We start from the raw sequence: 18,221 nt of genomic DNA, 5'->3' as shown, positions 1-18,221 counted from the left end.
CAACGGATAAAAAAAAAAGCGCCGTCACAGTGCAAAACAGGAATCGTCAAGTAATAATATACGTAAGGCACATAGGATGTAGCATAAAAGTAGAAAAAAGTGGCGAGCAGGTTCAATGCCCGTGCAATCTTCTTGGCTCCTCGGAACCCGCCTAGCTTGTGCGGGTATCAGCCAGCAAAAGTAAAGAACAAGCAAGTATGGTATCACCCACGCTGTAAACTATGCTTCTTGTTTGACGCAGGCGATAAATTGTATCTCGTTGTCATGCGGGAAGGGGCACATCGGCCAAACGCACCTATGTATCGATGATCACTCGAAAGAAAACAAAGCATTCTTTTCAGAAACCGACAGTTCGCGCTTGAAAGGCGTATCAGGCAGTGCGGGTGCCCTCGTATATGTGAATGTTCTGGAATTTTGGGCCGCGGAAGGATAATCAGAGAGCGACATTTTCGGAGCTTTTTATATTATTAGGCAGTGACACGGAATTACGTTTCTCGAATGGTATGTTTATTAGGTGATTTGTTTATAGATTAGTTTTTTTAATTGGTTTCGTGATATTTATAACGCATGCGCCTAAGGACTGCCAGAGGTTAGACGCTTCTTATGACTCATAATACAAGGCTGTTAATCCCTGCCTCGTCCCATAGTCATCTAATCTTGCGTATTTCGTCTCTGCCGCTAGTTTTGGACGTTCAATAATGCACCAACGGACCTAGCTTTCTACTTTGTTGCTCAACGACATCCGTGATATGCGATCACATTTTCTTCGTTGGTACGTGTGGAACAAAATCTGGCAAGCAAAAAATTTGCTTGCCAGATGCGTCCTTTGCTTTGTATCTACAGACAGAAGCACTTTTTTTTTCAATTTCGCGAAGCTTCGCGTCCACCCGGCACCCCGCCCCCTTCTTCGTTCTTTTTTTTTAATTCCTAGTACTTGCCTGAAGAAACTCTCCGAAAAGGCGCTTTCTACAATGGCACCCCCTGGCAGCAAACTAGTCGCCATAAGCAAACACAGGCGCGAGCGATGGGGTCGGTGAGCCTATTCTGAACGGCTGGATTCGACACGCTCACTCCGCCGACGCGGCGCCCGCCCGACTCTAATGTCTCTGTGACGTAGCACGCGGGGCTGCAGTGCTCGGCCTTGTGCATTGGCTACTGTCCGCAAGTCTAGCTTCTGCACCCCCTCCCATCGGCGCACACACCTCAGCGTATTGGTGCCTTTAAATGCCGTTGCCTGCTTTGCTGTACTCGCGTGTTTGTGCGTGTCGAACGTTTGCACTTGCTGACAAGACGGGACACGTGCTCTTTGCAGCGGTCGGAAATTCGGGCGCCTGTTAGCCACGGTGAGCTTGGTGGCGTCCGAGGACTTCCAGGAAGCCGGAGTTGGTTGGTCGGGAAAAGGTCGAGGGGGACTGACCTTTCGACGGCGCGTCCCTCTCTTTCCTTCTCAACCTCTACGGGGACCTACTCGGACCGGTTTGTGGTTGCGTGAGGCTCTGGCATAGTTACGAACAGTCGTCGAAAGTTCGTCGCTTCAAATCAAGGAATAGGAAGCTTACATTCATTTCAACGCGCAAGAAATGTGGCTGGCATTTCGCTTTCTCCATAGTCTTTTGAGAGTTCTACAGGCCGCTCAACGCTATGCGACCCTTTCAACCAGTTCTTCATGGCCAAGGGAGGAGCAATGCCCTCTCGCTCCCCACCTCCCCTATTTTTGAGCCCGTCTATGGCTGAGGATTAAACAGGATAGCGAGGTGCGGTTGTGGCGAGGTAAGCAACATTGTTTAACCCTTCTCTCACTTGTGCTTTCTTCGACCAGTGAGGGGGAAGGAGGGACTGGGACTGTGAGCCTACTTAAGGACTGCGCTGTGTCCCGGGCGGCTCATAAGCGCCGGAAAAAAAACTGCCTTGCCTCTCGGAGTGAATCTAAGGTGAGTTGAATCTTGTTTGGTCGTAGCATGAGAATAGTCAGTTTTGAGACCGAATGGCATATGAGCCGAATATCAAGTACTTTTTAAGATAGTTTTCGAATATTAAGCAAGCACCCGCCCCCCCTTCCAATTTTCACTAATATATCAAAGTGATCTTCACGTCCTGATATGTTCGCAATGTTAGCAAGTTCCTCTCATTAGAATGCAATTTATGAAGGGTCCTTTCGTTCATATTCTAAAAATGGAGGGGGTGAAAATATTGCAACGATCACCACGTTGCAATCGTCTTGGAGGAGAATGCCAGGTGTTAAGAGAAAACTTCAGCTCAGGTCCAACTCTAACGCGGCCTATTCAAATACATGTGAAAAGCAAAAGTGCTTTCCTGAGATAACCCCTGGACAGATTTTAGTGAAGTTTGTTGCACTTGAGAGAGAACGGTAAATTCCAGCGACAGTTTGAAGCGGAATTTCTATGTAGGGTCTTAATTTTGTTAAAGGAATTTTCAAAAATTCGGTAGTTAGAAAAGTATAGAAGCTCGAAGCTTGCAAAATAATAGCTCCGCATCAAGAACAGATATAGCGATTGTGTCAACCGTATCCATTAGATCATTCAAAGCAGATAAATTCAATATGTCCATCTAATCTATATCTTTGTTACGTTGTGTACAAGGGTTCTGCAAAAGATGTATTTGCATATTACTAAATTATTGAGATTCATGTGTAACATTAATTTTGTGAGCTTTATATGTACTATTCTATGCGAGCTCCCATTTAAGTACATGATGAACCAGAAAGCTTTTTTTCTCGGCAACCACTGCACCGACTTTGACAAGGTTTCTTTTATTTAGAAATGTTAACACTAGTTACGAATTTGTAAGCTTCATGCTTCTGTGCTTGACATTTACTCAGTTTTCGGCAAATGTTGTCCTAAATCAGAAATCTGCTTTTTAAACAAGTTTCTCTCTGAGACGCACCAACTTCAATTCAGATCGCCCTGGCGTTTTACATGTATTCCAATGGGGTAAACGCAGTTGGCCCCGCTCTAGAAATTTCAAACTTGTTTGTTGACCATTACGGGGTCTGTCTCGCTGCAGCCTTACTGCTTCAGGGGCTTGCCTATGTTGAACTATTTCAGCAGCCGGAAATGGTCGACGCGATTGTGTCTCAAGTTGTATCGTTCATCAACATCGTCGGTCTATGTTGTGTTCACTGCAAGACGAAGGCCGCTCCCAACAGTCCTGTCTTGCGCCAGCTGACCCCCATTTTAAGACTGCAAACTTCCTATTCCCAGCGCATGCAGCAGGCATTGCGTCCACGATTGTGACTTCCTTTTTAAGGTACTCAAGGAATGAAGGATACTAGATCATGGCTTTTATGATACCAATGATCAATCTGTAGTATCTTGGGCGCGCACACTGTTAACCAATATCAAGCTAAACTGGTGAAGCTGACTGTCAGTACAGGCTGCTGACATAATTATTGGTGCGCAAACTCTTCTGCCGACAGTAGCCTTAGTATGAAAGCGCCCTAATAATTTTGCTGCTATTATCGTTAACCAGAATCTCAACGATGGCAACCACATCAGGACATAGTCTGCGTCCCTCTCATTTCATTCGGCCAAGAAATGTTGCCCAACTTTAACAATACGCTGCAAACTCCACTGCAAGAATTTAGATGTGTCGGACTTATATTTACTGGTGCGTCTAGGAGTAATGCACGTGGAATTTATTCACACTCATCTAACTCCAGAGCCTTTGATCTTTGTTCTTATTTTACTACATTTTACTCGTTATGGTTACCATCTGTACAGTAGTAGTTATCGCTGGCGATTAAATTTTTCCGGCATTTTCATTTCACACAAAAAGAAAAAGAAATGCAGAAGCCGTAATATGCCTTTTATAATAGTGGACATTTTGTGCACGAAAACCTCTCCCCACCTTGTATGTGGGTTAAAATTTCCCTGCTGACGATTGCAGCTAATGGTCTTTTTCTCTTACGTTCCAGTCCCACCTGCAGCCATGACCAACACTGTTTCCCGTGAGTACCTCATCGTTTCCTTCCTTTTCTCGCTTTCAGGTGTGTCTAATCTGATTAAGCGTTCCTCCTTCCTATAACATCATTACCCTTCCGCAGGCCGTGCTTGCGGCAGTCCGATTAACGCGCTGGAAAAGTGCCCACTCGTTGGAATGCTTAGATTAGACAGTTTCGAGGCATTTCACGTGCATTTCCGCGCTGAATTGCGTTGAATATCGTTTTGATACAGTTGATTACGTCATTGATACATATGTGGCAAAATTTCTTGACGGACGTTTCAATCAAAAGGGTATCCTAGTTCAAGTATACATTCTACTCATTTTCGCCGCGTTTTATGTACTTATAGGGTCGAATTCACTGTGCCATTAGCCGGACATCCTCCTTGCCTAGGGTTTTCACTTAAGAACAATGTTAGCGTAAAGGCGTTTTGTGAATAAGGGCCCCGATTCGCTTACAGAGTTTAAAGGAGCTCAACTAGTTAATAATGCTTTATGCATGTCAACTTTTACAGTGCTGTGCTCAGGCACGAATAACTTGTTCAACATTCCACGCAGATGTGAGAATTTTGTTTTGTTTTGCGAATTTTGGGCTTCATGGTGGTCTTGGCACTATGCTCAAGCCCGCCTTGAACCCAAGTGCACTGGTACAACAGCAAGGACTATAACAATCGCGGTGCTGGCGCGACTGGTTCACACGGGCTCTGAACATGATTAAATCGGTATTTCGGCGTTCAGGTACGGCACGTGTCGCACGAAACAGATAGCATACACGATGAACAAAAGCTGGATGCACAAATCACTAATCTCTTCAATGATTAATCATATGTTCACTTCAACGTTAGATTTCAAATCTAGTGCACTTTCCGTATCAGTTGCTGCCTTGCTAGTGTGGTTGTAAGGTTGAAACAGCCCAGTCAGACCAAGTCATCACCAATGACCACCAGACAGTGCATCCTAGGAAAGAGCGAAAATAAATGAAACCACTCCGAGTATGCAAACACTATTAAAACAATACTTTTCTCTGCCCTGTTTGCAGTTATCGTCCTGATGGCGATCATCTGTGTCCTGTCCGCTGTTCCACTCGTAAGTCTTTGCCACCACTGACATTTGAGCATGCTTATTCTGTAGAACTGATTATAGGTGACTTTAATTCCCTGTTGTGAAAACGAAGCATTAAAGACATATTTTTTTTCTTTTATGGCCGTAGCAAATGCAAAGCTCATTCAACTCTATAGTATGTTTATTTGGGGACACTTGCGACGAGCCTTTGTACTGTGTAGCTCGATACTCATCAGTCCGAGAAATAACACTGGGATGATAGGGGGCTTTTGTTAGTCCGTAAATGTATTACTCTTTTATGAATACTGGTGACCTAAGCATGAACAGTCAGGCTGATAGTGCCACCCGGCTCAGAGTTTAGCCAGAAAGGACACACGTGTTACTGCAGTAACCAAGCATATTCTACTTAACTGCTGGTTTAAGGTATCGGCAGTGATACGATCGTTAACACGGTGCCTTGTTTTATGTTTCTTTCGTCAAGAACTCCCAAGTAACAGGAGTACTTGTCTAGTGCGTGGTGCTTGGGCAACGTCTCGAAAGCTGTCGCTACGTTTACGGAAAGACCTCAGTACATAACAACACTACCCGCCTGTTACGCAGGACGCGGCCATAAGTTGAGTTCAGGCTAGTATAATTTTTTGTCGCCATGTACCTGATACATTCTGCCAAGCTCAAGATATTTACCGTATACGCTGAAATGCGTTATTACGGTGTCATAAAATCATTGCTACGGCCAGCGTCCCACCGACGCCCTTTTAGTACTTCTATAACGCTTGGCCTAAGTGTTGTCTGGAGTGTTCTTGATGCGACAACATAACCTAAGTGCATGCCGTGTGTTTTTCATTAATTACCTGTTTTAACTTCTATAACAACTAGGATCAGCCTGGACAGGAGCAGGACTCTCTCCACAGCGAGTCGCCCCAGTCGGCCTACCTGGGCCTTCCGTCCGGCTCCGATGACATCGTTAGCCCTATCGACATCTCGTTCAGCTGCGCCCACCGGAGCCTTGGCTACTACGCTGACATCGCCAACGAGTGCAAGATCTTCCACGTCTGCAACCCCGTTCTTCTGAGCGACGGACAGGTGAGCGATTGAGCTTGCTTAAAGATCCCAAGAGATCATCATAGGTGATATTCAATACATGGCGTCTATGACGCGTTTAAGGCTCCACATTTGCTTCCGGTGCATGCCTTCTGCAAAAGAATGGCCCTCGCGTTTAGCTTTTGTAACTTTGAGAGAGCCGTAGCCTGGGCATGGATTTGGTCATGACGTACTGCGAGCTCTCCACTATGGGGTGTCGCATAGCCTCGCTGTTGCTTTGGGACGTTGAACCCAATGAAACAAATTTGTTACCCTTGCGCGCCTCGCATCTACAGAAAGCCTGACAGAGCAACAGCTGCCAGTTGTATCCAGTCACCCTATGTATTCCCTTTCTCCGCCGGTAGGTTATGCATCAAAGGAACCGCTTCTTGGGTCTAGTTTTGGCACTTGTTGAAGGACATATTTGCTGCAAAGAGGACACACGGGAAAAGCAACGGCAATGTAAACCGAGGGGGCCCTATTTTTGTTAGTCGCAACCACATGACACCAAGAGATAGCGGAAGACGAGGAAAATCGAGAACGACAGGAGCAGCACGTGCACTAATGCCGCTCGTATTGTCATTAATGACGGCCTTTTTGCGGGTTCCCATATGCGGCAAATATGCCTTTCATCACGTTATGCATATTTACGTAGGGCATGCAGCCAGTAGTCACACGAAATGCGCGGGTAAAGTGGTCATAGAAATATCACTGCGCTTTCGTAGTAATATATTTCTTTTCTGTCGCGAACAAACTTTGAACGGTTTTCACAGCGTTGGCTGCAATAAAAACGATGTATCTAATCACGGCTGCAACATAGTCTTAGACTTAATAGCCTTTATGCCTCGAAAGCTCGAGAGTGCAGTTCCTAGTCTCTATCGATGAGAATGTACGATTTCCATGTCCATTTATTTGTTGCACAAGTGGCACATGTACAGCCTGGACTCCCCGCCAAAAATGGTGTTGTTTGGACGTCATGCGTCAAAGGAGTCTATAAAAAAAGGGCACAGGGTGAATGTACTGAAGAAAGGCGCGTTACCGAGTTGTCCGACTACTTTCCGTTCTCCTAGTGTAAAGAATTGACAAGATAATAAAACTATCGTTCTTCTAGGAAGGCAGGTGATGTGAATCGAGAATGAAATCTTTCGCAGCATTTTCGTGTGGACTTCGAAGAGAAAGCAGCCAAGCTCGTCCTTACAAACTTCGCGAAACATTGGAAATGTCACCGCTAAGGAAGTAGTTTACGTTTCCGCAATATTGCAACACATCTTTAAAACATGCTATCTTTGCCTTTCTTTTTTCCCCACCAGGTGGCCATGATGCAGTACAGCTTCGTGTGCCCCAACACCACCATGTTCGACCAGCAGTCCCTGACCTGCACCAATCCCCCGGGAACGGCCCCGTGCCAGCAAGCTGAGAGCTTCTACTACCTGAACCGCCACGTCGGCCAGGGCGGAATCGGTGGCGTTCCCGTCGGCTCACCCTCCGAGCAGCCGCGACCGGCAGTCTATCCCGAACCCAAGCACCAGGCCCCCGTCGAGCAAAGCGTAAGCAAAATCTGTCGTCGCTAGTGCACACTGTGCTAGCGTCTGGTGCAAATGGAAGACTGACGATACTCCCAATATTGTGGCACTACGTACCAATTGTTAGTCAGTTTAAGTCGCTAAAGAAAGGCCAGCACTATCCGAGCTCTTAGCAAATTACCGGGCTACGATACGAAAAAATAAAGGCCCTTTGTGACAGGCGTGACAGAACGAAAGACTGGTATCGATAAACCCTTGCAGTCCCCGCGCAAGCTCACCCTGCGGTCCTGCATTTTTTGTGGGTAGACCTTGACTACATTTCAACTTAATGAGCCACCCCCCCCCCCAAAGCCCCCCTCCCCCCTAAAAAAGATGTGACGTCACGCTGACCTTAGTAGAACTTTGGTATGCACTTTCTCTGCTTACTGCTTACTAGCGTAAACAACTAATGCCAAACATGTCTTTATTCAGTTCAGCCCCAAAACTTCAGCAACAGTGTGCCTGCTCCGAGTTTTCTCGGCTTCACTGACCTAATCCAAAAAAAGTTTCGCACCCTAGGTTCGTTTAGAATGGAAGTAGTCTGCATTTACCGATGAACAAGACAAGAGTGGGCGTCGAATTCGTTACATCAAGGCGATCGGGTGTGGGTGCTATAAGACGCCGGCGCCACTCGCATTTGGCGTTCGAATATCTCCTGCCTAGCCTTAGACATTAAATAAATCCCGCTAGGTCAGCGTGACGTCGTTGATTTAAATTTCCTATCGTATTTCACCGCTCTGGCCTTGTGCATGTTAAGTTCAATATAAAACTGCACAGTTTTCCATGAAATTATTCAACGCAAGTTCACTATCGGACACCGTTTCATTTACGAATCGCTGCATTTCTGTCGTACCATCTCGCCTCTTTCAGCAGCCCGAGCCGGTTCCAGCCAAGCCTGCTAGTGACGACGACAGCGTTGTGAGGCCGGCGTCCTACTACGGCGGCAAGAGCAGCTAGAAAGGACACTCGTCGTCGGTGTGACGCCGCAACCTGTGGGATAGCCACTCTGCACTCGCTGCAGAGATTCGTGCCAAATATGGGAATTGTGTAATTGAAGAAATAAATGTTTGCCTCTGGCATTTCTATATATATCGCCTCAACTGAGTCACTCGCAACGGCGTTGGGTTGCGAAGCACCAATGCTAAATATTGTACGAGTAGATGGTTCATACCCATATTCTCAAAAAAAAGGTGATGTTTCGAACCTCACAGCCTTGAAGCTTTCCCTATGTACGAGCTCTTGCACGCGACGGAAACACAATATACACAAGACCTGTAATTTGAGTTATGCACTGGGCGAAGAAAAATTACCTAAGAAACATATGTTTCCAGACGTTGCACGACAGGAATATGCACAGAAGGCGCAGTGTCGTAGCTACTAGCCTGAGGTAACATGCTGTCGAATAGACAGCGTGTTCGCTCCTTGCAACGGCGATATAGACCGTTTCATCGGGCGAGGAGGATAGGGCGCGCGGAGAGCCTTTCCTCCTCTCTGGCTTGGGTGATCCGGCGCGGCGCGGCTTGAAAGTATTGCTGTCGCGTGCTGCGGAACGATTTCGAGATCTTTTAGATGGTATTTTGTGACATTTACGCCATGCCCGTTCATATAAGGTCATCAGGGAAGCCTTTCGGTGCATCGGTAGCTACAGTAGGCGGAAATATCACTTGGGGGCGCAAAAATGTGACGCGTTTTATCAGCCGCGGTGTACGCACATTATCAGTCGCTGTGTGTGTATGTGTGTAATTTGCTTATATCGGTTTTAATTCAACAAAGAAAACAGGTGTCTCTGTATTAGCAGCATGAAATGGTAAATCTGCTCAATATCTGATCGCTTGGCGTAGGGAGTAAAACATGAAGCATAAGAGGGAATCCTCGTGCACGGCCAACCTAAGGCAACCACGAACATCTAAGCGGCAGGCTCTATCAAATATTTGTGATGCACCGGCATCGTTCTCGCCCATTTCAAGTCTAGTAGGCTTCAAATTACCATATGTCTACGCTAGCCTTCCTTCATGAGGCCGATAGCGCTGCTCAACAACGCGATAACTGCGGTTGGTGAACCAGCACAGTACATATGTAAGCTGTACGCTTCGGCATTGGCTTTTTGGCCTGCATACAGCCATAATATATAAGAGATCGCATAAAAAGAATGCGATGCCCATTTTTGAGGACAACATTTCTGTAATACGTGTGAGTGCCTCGTAGAGAACGGAACGAACACAACCGAAAAAAAAAAACATCGGTTATCATCCTCTTTCTCGAAAAAGCAAGAGAAAACGGGCTAACGCCGCAATAGGGCCTTGCATAGTCACACCGCCCAAAGTTTATAAATATATAACCGCTGATGCCGTATGCTTGGACCATGCAGTATGTAGAACAAAGATAAATGTAATCCAGCACCTACCACTGCCTAGGACGCTCGCGCTGTTCGTAAACAGTCCCTTTGCTGGACAAGCTTAATTCAGACTGTAAGGTATGCTGCTATTACTTGCCAAAACTATCTTATTCAGGGGCGGAAACCTCATCCATCGAACCAAGTAGTCACGCAATGTAACCTGCAGCGAACAGTTTGAACGCTTGTCAAAGTATAACATCACAGCTCCTATCGTAGCAGAACGGTACCCACGCTCACGCTGTTACGATCGTCGCGTATGTTTCATGGATCCTAAACCGCAGCTTAGAAATAGAGGATAATACTGCAATAAGGTCACATTAGTGATTGGAACATTCAGAAATACACAATTGATCTCCGAGGCTGATTGTAGACTCGAATATGCGCGCACACATCGCGCTGCGTGCTCCATCCCCTTCAACACCAGCAGAAATTCCGGCCATGACGCCTTAAACGACTTCAGTACGTCTCACTGAACCGTTTACTACGTAGAAGACGCATGTCATACTAAACAGACCGCACGACCGCGAAAACAAACGCCAGAACCTACCGCCGAGCGTATACCTGCCATGCTAAAGACCGCTTTCACCCAAGCCAGTATGGCGCTGCTCATAGGCGGCGCCACTGCGCTCACAATATGGCGGCGCCTACGAAAAAACGGTCTATAGTTGCAGCTGTGTTGCCATCTTCTTCAGGAAATGGGAGCACCTAGCGCTCTCGCAGGCACCTTTGATCTTCACTAGGAAGGCTGACTACGTCCTCGCAGTAGGCGTCTGCCAGGACTGCGTGCGGTATCCGAGGCGGCAACGACAATGGATGTCTCATTGACCAAACCCGGCGAGAAGTTTTTCGATGTGCTGCCTTTTAAAAGCGGTGGCTTCGAAATTCGTCGCAAGGTTTCCAACTAAAAATTTTTAAACTCTCGTAATAGTGACAAAAGGACCAGTGGTATTGCTCTGGAATATTTTCTGTACGCGCATTTCGGCATGGAAGGGAAACGCAAGAAATACCAGATGTGCGGGATTCTTCGGCTCTCGGTAGACCTCTCGCGAGATGCGGGCGTCGTAGTTGCGGTCTCCTGTTTTGTGAAACAACTTTACCAAACCTTGAAACGGCCGGCATTATAGCAATGCAGCCTGCAATTGAAAGCCATCTAGTTCGTGAAAGTGACAAGATATTCGGCTACAGTTCTATGTTTTCGTTTCTTGAAGACATGTTAAAGAGTACAATTTTTCTTTAGGCTTTCCTGTCTGGAGCTTCTATGGGCCAATTAGTTATGGGTTTCCTGACGAGGGAATCACATCCATTGACTTGGATGCTTTAAGGTTTAGGTATTTAATTCTGTTCTCTTCAAGAAGTTGATTGAAAAGAGAAAAGGAATGATGTTGCTCGCACATGACGTTCGCGTTACCGGTGGCAACATATGCCAATCATCGACCGGAGATGACTACCGATGGAGGCGAAGGAACTCGGTACCGAAAAACGATGTATATGCTCCTGTGCATGCTTTCATACCCGCATGAATAAATGCTAATATAAAGCGCCAAAATACGAGTAAGTAGCCAAAAATATAGAAAGGAGGGCTGGGGAGTCTGTGACAAATTTTAAACGCCACACATTTCAATACTGTAGCACATTTGTCGCAGAGCAGTCCACCCAAAGACAACACTCACGTCGAATAAAATCATGCTCTGCGTTGCAGCGGATGTTACCCATGGTTGCAAACTGCCAAAAACCTTTTCGGACAAATTGAGAATAAATCATTCATTACACAGTGGTTTAGTGCAGTGACCAGCTGCACGCTTTTCAATGTGATCCTCTTGTTAGTGCCCAAATAAACTTTTTGTTAGTAAACCCTAAAGGCTCAACCAGACGTACGCGTTCCAATGCGCCCGCACGCGCCGCACCACGCCTGGGCGTGTACGGCGTCAGGCGCGGAGGCTGTTTCGCGTGTCGGCGCGCGGCGGCGTGGAGACCTACAACCGCTAGAATTTTTGCGCCCGCGCCGGAAGCTGCCGCTCGCGTCAGTAGCATGACACACCTCACATGACCACGGCAAGCCAACGTCACTTCCGGAACGACTCTTCGCGTGACGTTCAGGCAAGCTTGCGGGAAACATGGCGGCGGTCCCGGCTGCCCGCTTCGAATTGAATTTGGCGTTGCTTTTGTAAAATGCACTTCGTTCGTAGCAAATGACTGTGTAAACGGCTTTCGCTTAGTCTCAGGCTGCTTCGACGACAGAGTATTATGGATAACCTCGTGGTGTTTTCGAGATCGCTTCTCGTTTCGAACGAGTCGAAGCCTAACGAAAGAAACGTTCGAGATGTCAACGCCACCTGTCGCTAATGGCGCGAAATAGCCGCAACAACGGCATATGGCCTCTGAGATTCGAAGATATCGCCGGTCAACTAAAATTGTAGAAAACGTGCGCTGCTTAGCGTACGCTATATTATAGCGTATAGCGTACGCTGTAGTTGCTGACGCTAAACTAAAACTGTCTAATATGTAACACATTGCTTAACGAGGCCGTTAAGCGAAGGCTAGACTGCCTTGAACATGGCAAGCTAGCAACACTGCGCCGCCGCGACGAGACGCGCGGCTACGCGCGGCAACTCGTGCATCGTTTGGGTGCGCGCCCTCTTCCTCCGTCGGGCGCCACGCGACGTCGAGTCAGCGCGGCGTGTGCGGACGCATTGCAACGCGTACGTCTGGTTGAGCCTTAACGAAACCAAAACTGACGCAAAGTTCACATATGTGTGGCAATCCCTTCAGCGCGTGGCAGCACGTCCTGGCGAAAGCCTGAAAGCAGCGAGTGAAGCGGCCACTACATAAGCATAACTGCGCATTGCTCTGAAAGCGAAACCCTGCGCAAATAAATTTGCTTTGGTTTTCTTATCATACGATTGACTCTTCGCACAGGTTCCTGCGCTCTGGCACCAGGGTAAGTTCACGCACGCTGCCCCTTTGTGCCTGGTCCTTGCACTACTTTGGTGCCACGGGAATAACTCAATATTTAAAATAGTGTAATTACGACATGGAGCTATTCGTAACGGGTTATCTACGAATAAACCGAAACTGGCATAACTAGTTTTGAAGAAAAAACTAACTTTCCTCGAAAACACAGGCGTACACTACTTACTATTCATTAAGATAATTCATTAAGAAGTTTCCACGCGACTAGTGTTCACGTCTTCGATTCGTTGCTGCCACGGCTTCCCTATGGTGTTGCTCGCAGAGTACGCGGTCGGCTAGTATGATCGACCGCACTTTCTGGAGGCCGGCCCCTGCAAGTGCGCCTGCTGGTACGGATATCAGGGGTCCTGAAGTTATCGCCGAGCACTTAAGAACAACGTTAGCTTCGGGCCCGTCGGCTTGACTGATACGGGAGCAGGTAGTGTCCCGCTGCTCGGTGAACTAGAGCACGCTTCAGTGTGGCACGCAACACACAGCGGCAAGCTTCGAATACGAGACGACTTCCGGCGCGCTGATTTCAACCTCGCCCGCCAAATCACACTATAGCTCAATCCAACCTCTCCACCTTTCCTCCAGTAAATTCTCGACCGTGCACGATGAAAAGGCCTAACGATTCACGTATACTAATTGGCGGGGGAATCTTTCCCCGTCACCTTCAGACTGAGCAGACGCAGTTTGCAGAAACGACAGGCGACAAGAGATGGATTGCAGGGTCTTGGCGGCGCATCTCGGCATGGCCATCTCGTCATGCACAGCCCCATCGCTCGGCGGGCAACACGTTGAAACCCCGTCAAAGTGGACACCGGCGGCTTCACGTCAAGGGGCTTAGCCGCACTACAATGGCGGCATTCTAGACAGGCCGACGGCGTTTGCCATTCTACTCCAGCTTTTGCCTTCACCGAGGCGGTGGTGCGGTGACCCCGACGCGGAGTGCTTTCTTAGGGAACGCTCGAAGGGATTTCGAAGAGGGTGGAGAAGCCGTCACGTCCCAACACTGAACTGCTGTAGCACATCTACACAGTAGTAGTCGCCCGGGCAGAACTGCCACCGTCAAGTATGACTTTCTAAGAAAGCATCCTGCGACGGGGTTACATGGAAAATTTGAACTGGTTGGAAAACGCCCCCATCCTCCTTGTTCATACTTTACAAAACAGCGTTGAAACTGGCGATGGCGGAAACACCTCATCACTGACAAGGGAACCGTAGCGCCCCAACACGTCAACGTTTACTTTAAACTTTGTAAGCGAGTGCTCGTTCTATTTTGACCATGTGTCACCCTCTCCTGACGAGTTTTATCGCAATCATTAAACTATAAGTGTTGCTCTGTTACACTAGGCCAGACGGTTTGAGAACAACTGTAGATTCAACTAAAATGTTCCATTCGTTGCCGAGCCTTCTTACGTCTGAAGTGACATCTATGTACGTGGGCCAAGCTTATACGGTAGAGTGCCAACAACACCGACGATGGGTGTCAGTAATCCTTTATAATGGTGGGGTTTGGGCAATACTTATTTATTCCAGTCGCAAATTGTGCCGTGAATATTGAATGATCTTTTTTCGTAGAGTTCTCTCACCTAAGAAAAATTGTTTTCAAGTTTCTCCGGATTTCTTCCCGCCTGGCCTTTACAAATCTAAGTCGAACCGATGGCGTTGTAAGGACGGCAATGAGGAATCTGTTTCAGCAGTCCTTTAGAATTTTTTTACCGTCTGACCGCAATTTTGCAATTACGGCAAGCTCCTTTAAATGCTTAGGTGAAATTTTATTTAATAATGTTTAGTTACCTGGTCCGTCCACTAGTGGTGGAAACATAGGCAATGAGCTAGATGACGCCGTGAATCAAATGACTTTAAACGAAGACCGCCTACAAATCGCAAATGAGCGCCCTCATAATAGATCAAAATCATCCCTGAAAAGACACATGGCGTAGTGTACCTGGAAAAAGAGCCTGATATGTGATACATCAAGACCCGTCACTGACCCGATAACTGTGAACCAACAGAAGACGGCAATGGCGCAAACAAGACGCACTCAACTCATTACGGTTTTTTTTTAATTTTATAAATTTTATTTTACAGAAGGCTGGAGTTTGAGCATCGTCCTGTCTTGACGTTGTAGCTATACATGGTGTTGTGGTGTCGAGAGCGAGCGTCAGTGACTAGCCCCATTCGGGCAACTTCATGTTCCACAATTCACCTGAACGCCCTCGGGGAAATCTATTTGTACCCTCCATAGAAAGTCTAGAGAATATATATTGCGTGGAATTTCAAAGCAGTTAAGCTTATAACTATGCATAAATTACTCGAGTACGGAAACAGAGGAACATGAGCACGGGTGCTGTTTCCATCTGAAGTTATCAGGAAAGATTCAACACATTTCAAGCATTCAGCCCGGCTCCTGACTACCAAGCCACAACGCGCGCCCAAGCGCACATCTTTTGTTTCTTTCTTTGCTTTACAAACACCATGCACAGCCATCAGAAAGCAGAGACCACGTGCGAAGGCGCTGCATGGCATGCAGGCAGCTACTCCCGCTTGTGTGTTGCCCGGTCACCATGCTTATGACTACTGCACTGCTTAGGCTTCTGTGCTTATATTGAACCAACTCGCTCAGATCAAGCTGCTTCTACTTTAAAGGCGCAAACAAAAGACGAAATATGCTGATTCCAAGCACTGTGGGAATCGATGCAAGCGAAGCTTGGTATGCTGTTTGCTTTGATTGACGATAAATAGCGGTGACGTCGGCGGCGAATGTGAAATTTCTACGTTGGTGGCCCAGTACAAGATTTGTGAGTTGATGTTACACGATACCTTGCGTGCACCACTCCTGTTTCTCTGCGTAGTCCACAGAACACAGGGAGACGCCTGCTTGCTTGAGGTGTTATTGTGCACCATCGTTCCTTTATCTCTGGGAGCAGTTAGAGGTTCCAGCATTATCCTTGCCTCACATGGCACACCGCCTCGTGACAAATGTGGCAAACTTTAATTGAATTACGTACAGATGCGTAATTCAATTAATTAACATAACTGGATATATATGTGACGCGAGCGAGAAGTTGCGGACGGAGACAAACATGGTCGCCCTAACACTGCCTTCATTCTTCGTATTTTCGGGTGGATCACTACTTGGGGAACTTGTCCACGTTCTACTAATGTGGGGTTTTGTTTGGCACTGGTGATGATCGCAACGTAGAGACGGCGTATGGCTGCGACGATCCAATTGCAAGGTGTTAGATAATCAGGGGTCTGTAACGTATACTGCAAATCGACTAATCATATTTCCCTTAACTTTCTCCCACGATTCATTGTTTTCAAAGGTGTGCGTGAATTAAAAGTGAAACGCCTGACTGGTGATGTAATCATTGAAGTTGGCGAGCCGTTCCGAAACGTTCCCGTTCCGACCTTGATGCAGTGGATGCGTGGCACTCGAAGACATAGAACCAATCTTGCACGGGCCCATCGTCCACTGATTGAGCATACTTGGGTACGCCCAAGGCTTTCGATGCGGTGGTCACGTAGCTGGTCCGTGTAGGTGGAGGATCTCTGCACTTGGGGTTCACGACGTGGCGTTGAATACTTGCATGATGATGTGCGGCTGATGAGGTGGGTGCCAGGTTGTTATCCTCTCGACATCATGGCCTTTGAATCACATATACCGTGTATACAAACGGTCGCTGTCTGCAGCTCGCTTCGCTGAGTGTCGAAGACACTCCTCCTCTGCGCGACGCTCCTTTCGGGCCTGGATGTCCTCTAGGCTGAGTACACGCTTTAGAGCCATTTTGATAGCGCGTGCTTACGTTCTCTTTCTGCATACGTGGCCATGCAGTCCACTGTTGAGACGGCAGCTCCAAGCGCTCTCCTCAGGCTATGAACAATTGTAATGTTTACACTATCACATTCCAGCACGCGACCTTCACAGCCGAGCACCTGCGTATTTGGCGCATAGAAATAAAAGCACATCACGTGCTATACGCACAACTTGTGAAACCCCGCCGTGATGGCGGCGGCCGGGATGGACGTACGGATCGATGGATGGATGGACGGAGGGAGGCTATGAGCGTCCCCTTTGGAAAGGGGTGGTGGGTGGCCCCACCAAGCACTTATTATTGTATTGCCTAATGTCTTGCCTATGTTAAAAGAAAAAGAAAGAGAAAGAAAAACCGCGACGAATTCACATAACCAAACTTTCTGGACCCCTATTGTTAACTTTGTTCTTGCCCACCTCCGTTGTTTGTCTCCCGCCAATCTTTCAATCGCCACCCACTAAACTCTAGTGCGGACATGTTTACTTTCCTCTTGCTCTCGCTAAACCCAAGGGCTTTAAGGAGACCAGAGGTACTTAAATCTACCGCTGGGCAGATATCTTCACGTTCTAATAGCACATGCCCCATCGTTTCGCTCCCTAGCTTTACCAAAGCAAGCACATGCTTATGCTTACTTCTTATATCTCGCTTTATAAGGGCGTGTTATAAGGCATCCTGATCTCGCTTCGAAAAGTAATGAGCTCCCCTTTGAGTTATCATAAATTGTTTTTTTCCGGATTTCGTTTTTTCCTCTTAAATATATAGTTACTCATACTAGGTTCCTTATCCATTGCCACCACCTATGAAATTATCTCGGCCTTTCTGATTTCCCGCTTGACAACGTTCTTTGCTGCCATATAGCTCACCATACGGGTCACATATGCTTTCTGGTAAGCTTACTAGTTCTTTTCCTCCACTGTGAATCAATGTTTTTCTTGTACAAATGCCTGAAAACTCTCCCAGCCCATTTACTTTCTCCCATATTCCTCAGTCGCTCTTCAGCAACACCACGAAGCGAGCTCCATCTGGTTGGGTTTCAGAAAGCCCAACTGCACGCGCGTCAAGACCATCACAGCAGCAGTGCCCACAAAGTCGGGGGAAGCGGCAAATAAAGATCAATTTAGGCGATATCAGATATACGCTTTTGATACAGCAACACGGTAACAATCGGACGAGGCTGGGCAAGATGTGAACGAGGAAAAAGCGAAAGATTGGTGGCGACACCTTCCTGAAGTTTGTATGAGAGCTCGCACTGATGTCCCAAATTTTGATGGTAACACGTACTAGGGTTTAGTGTATTTTTTGTGGGTTAAGGAATACTAACTCATATTCTCAAGGAACTGTTGGGTTACAACCTTTACCGCGCGCTGTGCTCAAGTCGAAAGAGCCCTC

At 47.2% G+C, this 18,221-nt stretch overlaps 1 protein-coding gene across 1 annotated transcript; it reads left to right on the top strand.

Annotated features, from left to right (window-relative positions):
- The first annotated feature begins 971 nt into the window (after window positions 1-971).
- On the top strand, window positions 972-8,621 carry LOC142564479 (uncharacterized). Its single transcript, XM_075675497.1, has 7 exons — window positions 972-1,033; window positions 1,820-1,931; window positions 3,907-3,967; window positions 5,000-5,046; window positions 5,899-6,105; window positions 7,413-7,649; window positions 8,535-8,621. The coding sequence occupies exons 1-7, from the start codon at window positions 972-974 to the stop codon at window positions 8,619-8,621; spliced, it is 813 nt and encodes a 270-aa protein (XP_075531612.1).
- Window positions 8,622-18,221: the final 9,600 nt, after the last annotated feature.

The sequence above is a fragment of the Dermacentor variabilis genome, chromosome 11, assembly GCF_050947875.1.
Source record: "Dermacentor variabilis isolate Ectoservices chromosome 11, ASM5094787v1, whole genome shotgun sequence".
Lineage (NCBI taxonomy): Eukaryota > Metazoa > Arthropoda > Arachnida > Ixodida > Ixodidae > Dermacentor > Dermacentor variabilis.
The sequence above is the reverse complement of the archived record's forward strand: the minus strand, read 5'-3'. Positions and strand labels throughout refer to the sequence as shown.

What these genes read in the sequence shown, in the direction of transcription:
- LOC142564479 (XM_075675497.1), top strand. Translation starts at nt 972, where the DNA reads ATGGCACCCCCTGGCAGCAAACTAGTCGCCATAAGCAAACACAGGCGC. An exon ending in CATGACCAACACTGTTTCCC is followed by an intron (nt 3,968 to 4,999) that starts GTGAGTACCTCA and finishes CCCTGTTTGCAG; the next exon opens with TTATCGTCCTGATGGCGATC. An exon ending in TTCTTCTGAGCGACGGACAG is followed by an intron (nt 6,106 to 7,412) that starts GTGAGCGATTGA and finishes TTTCCCCACCAG; the next exon opens with GTGGCCATGATGCAGTACAG.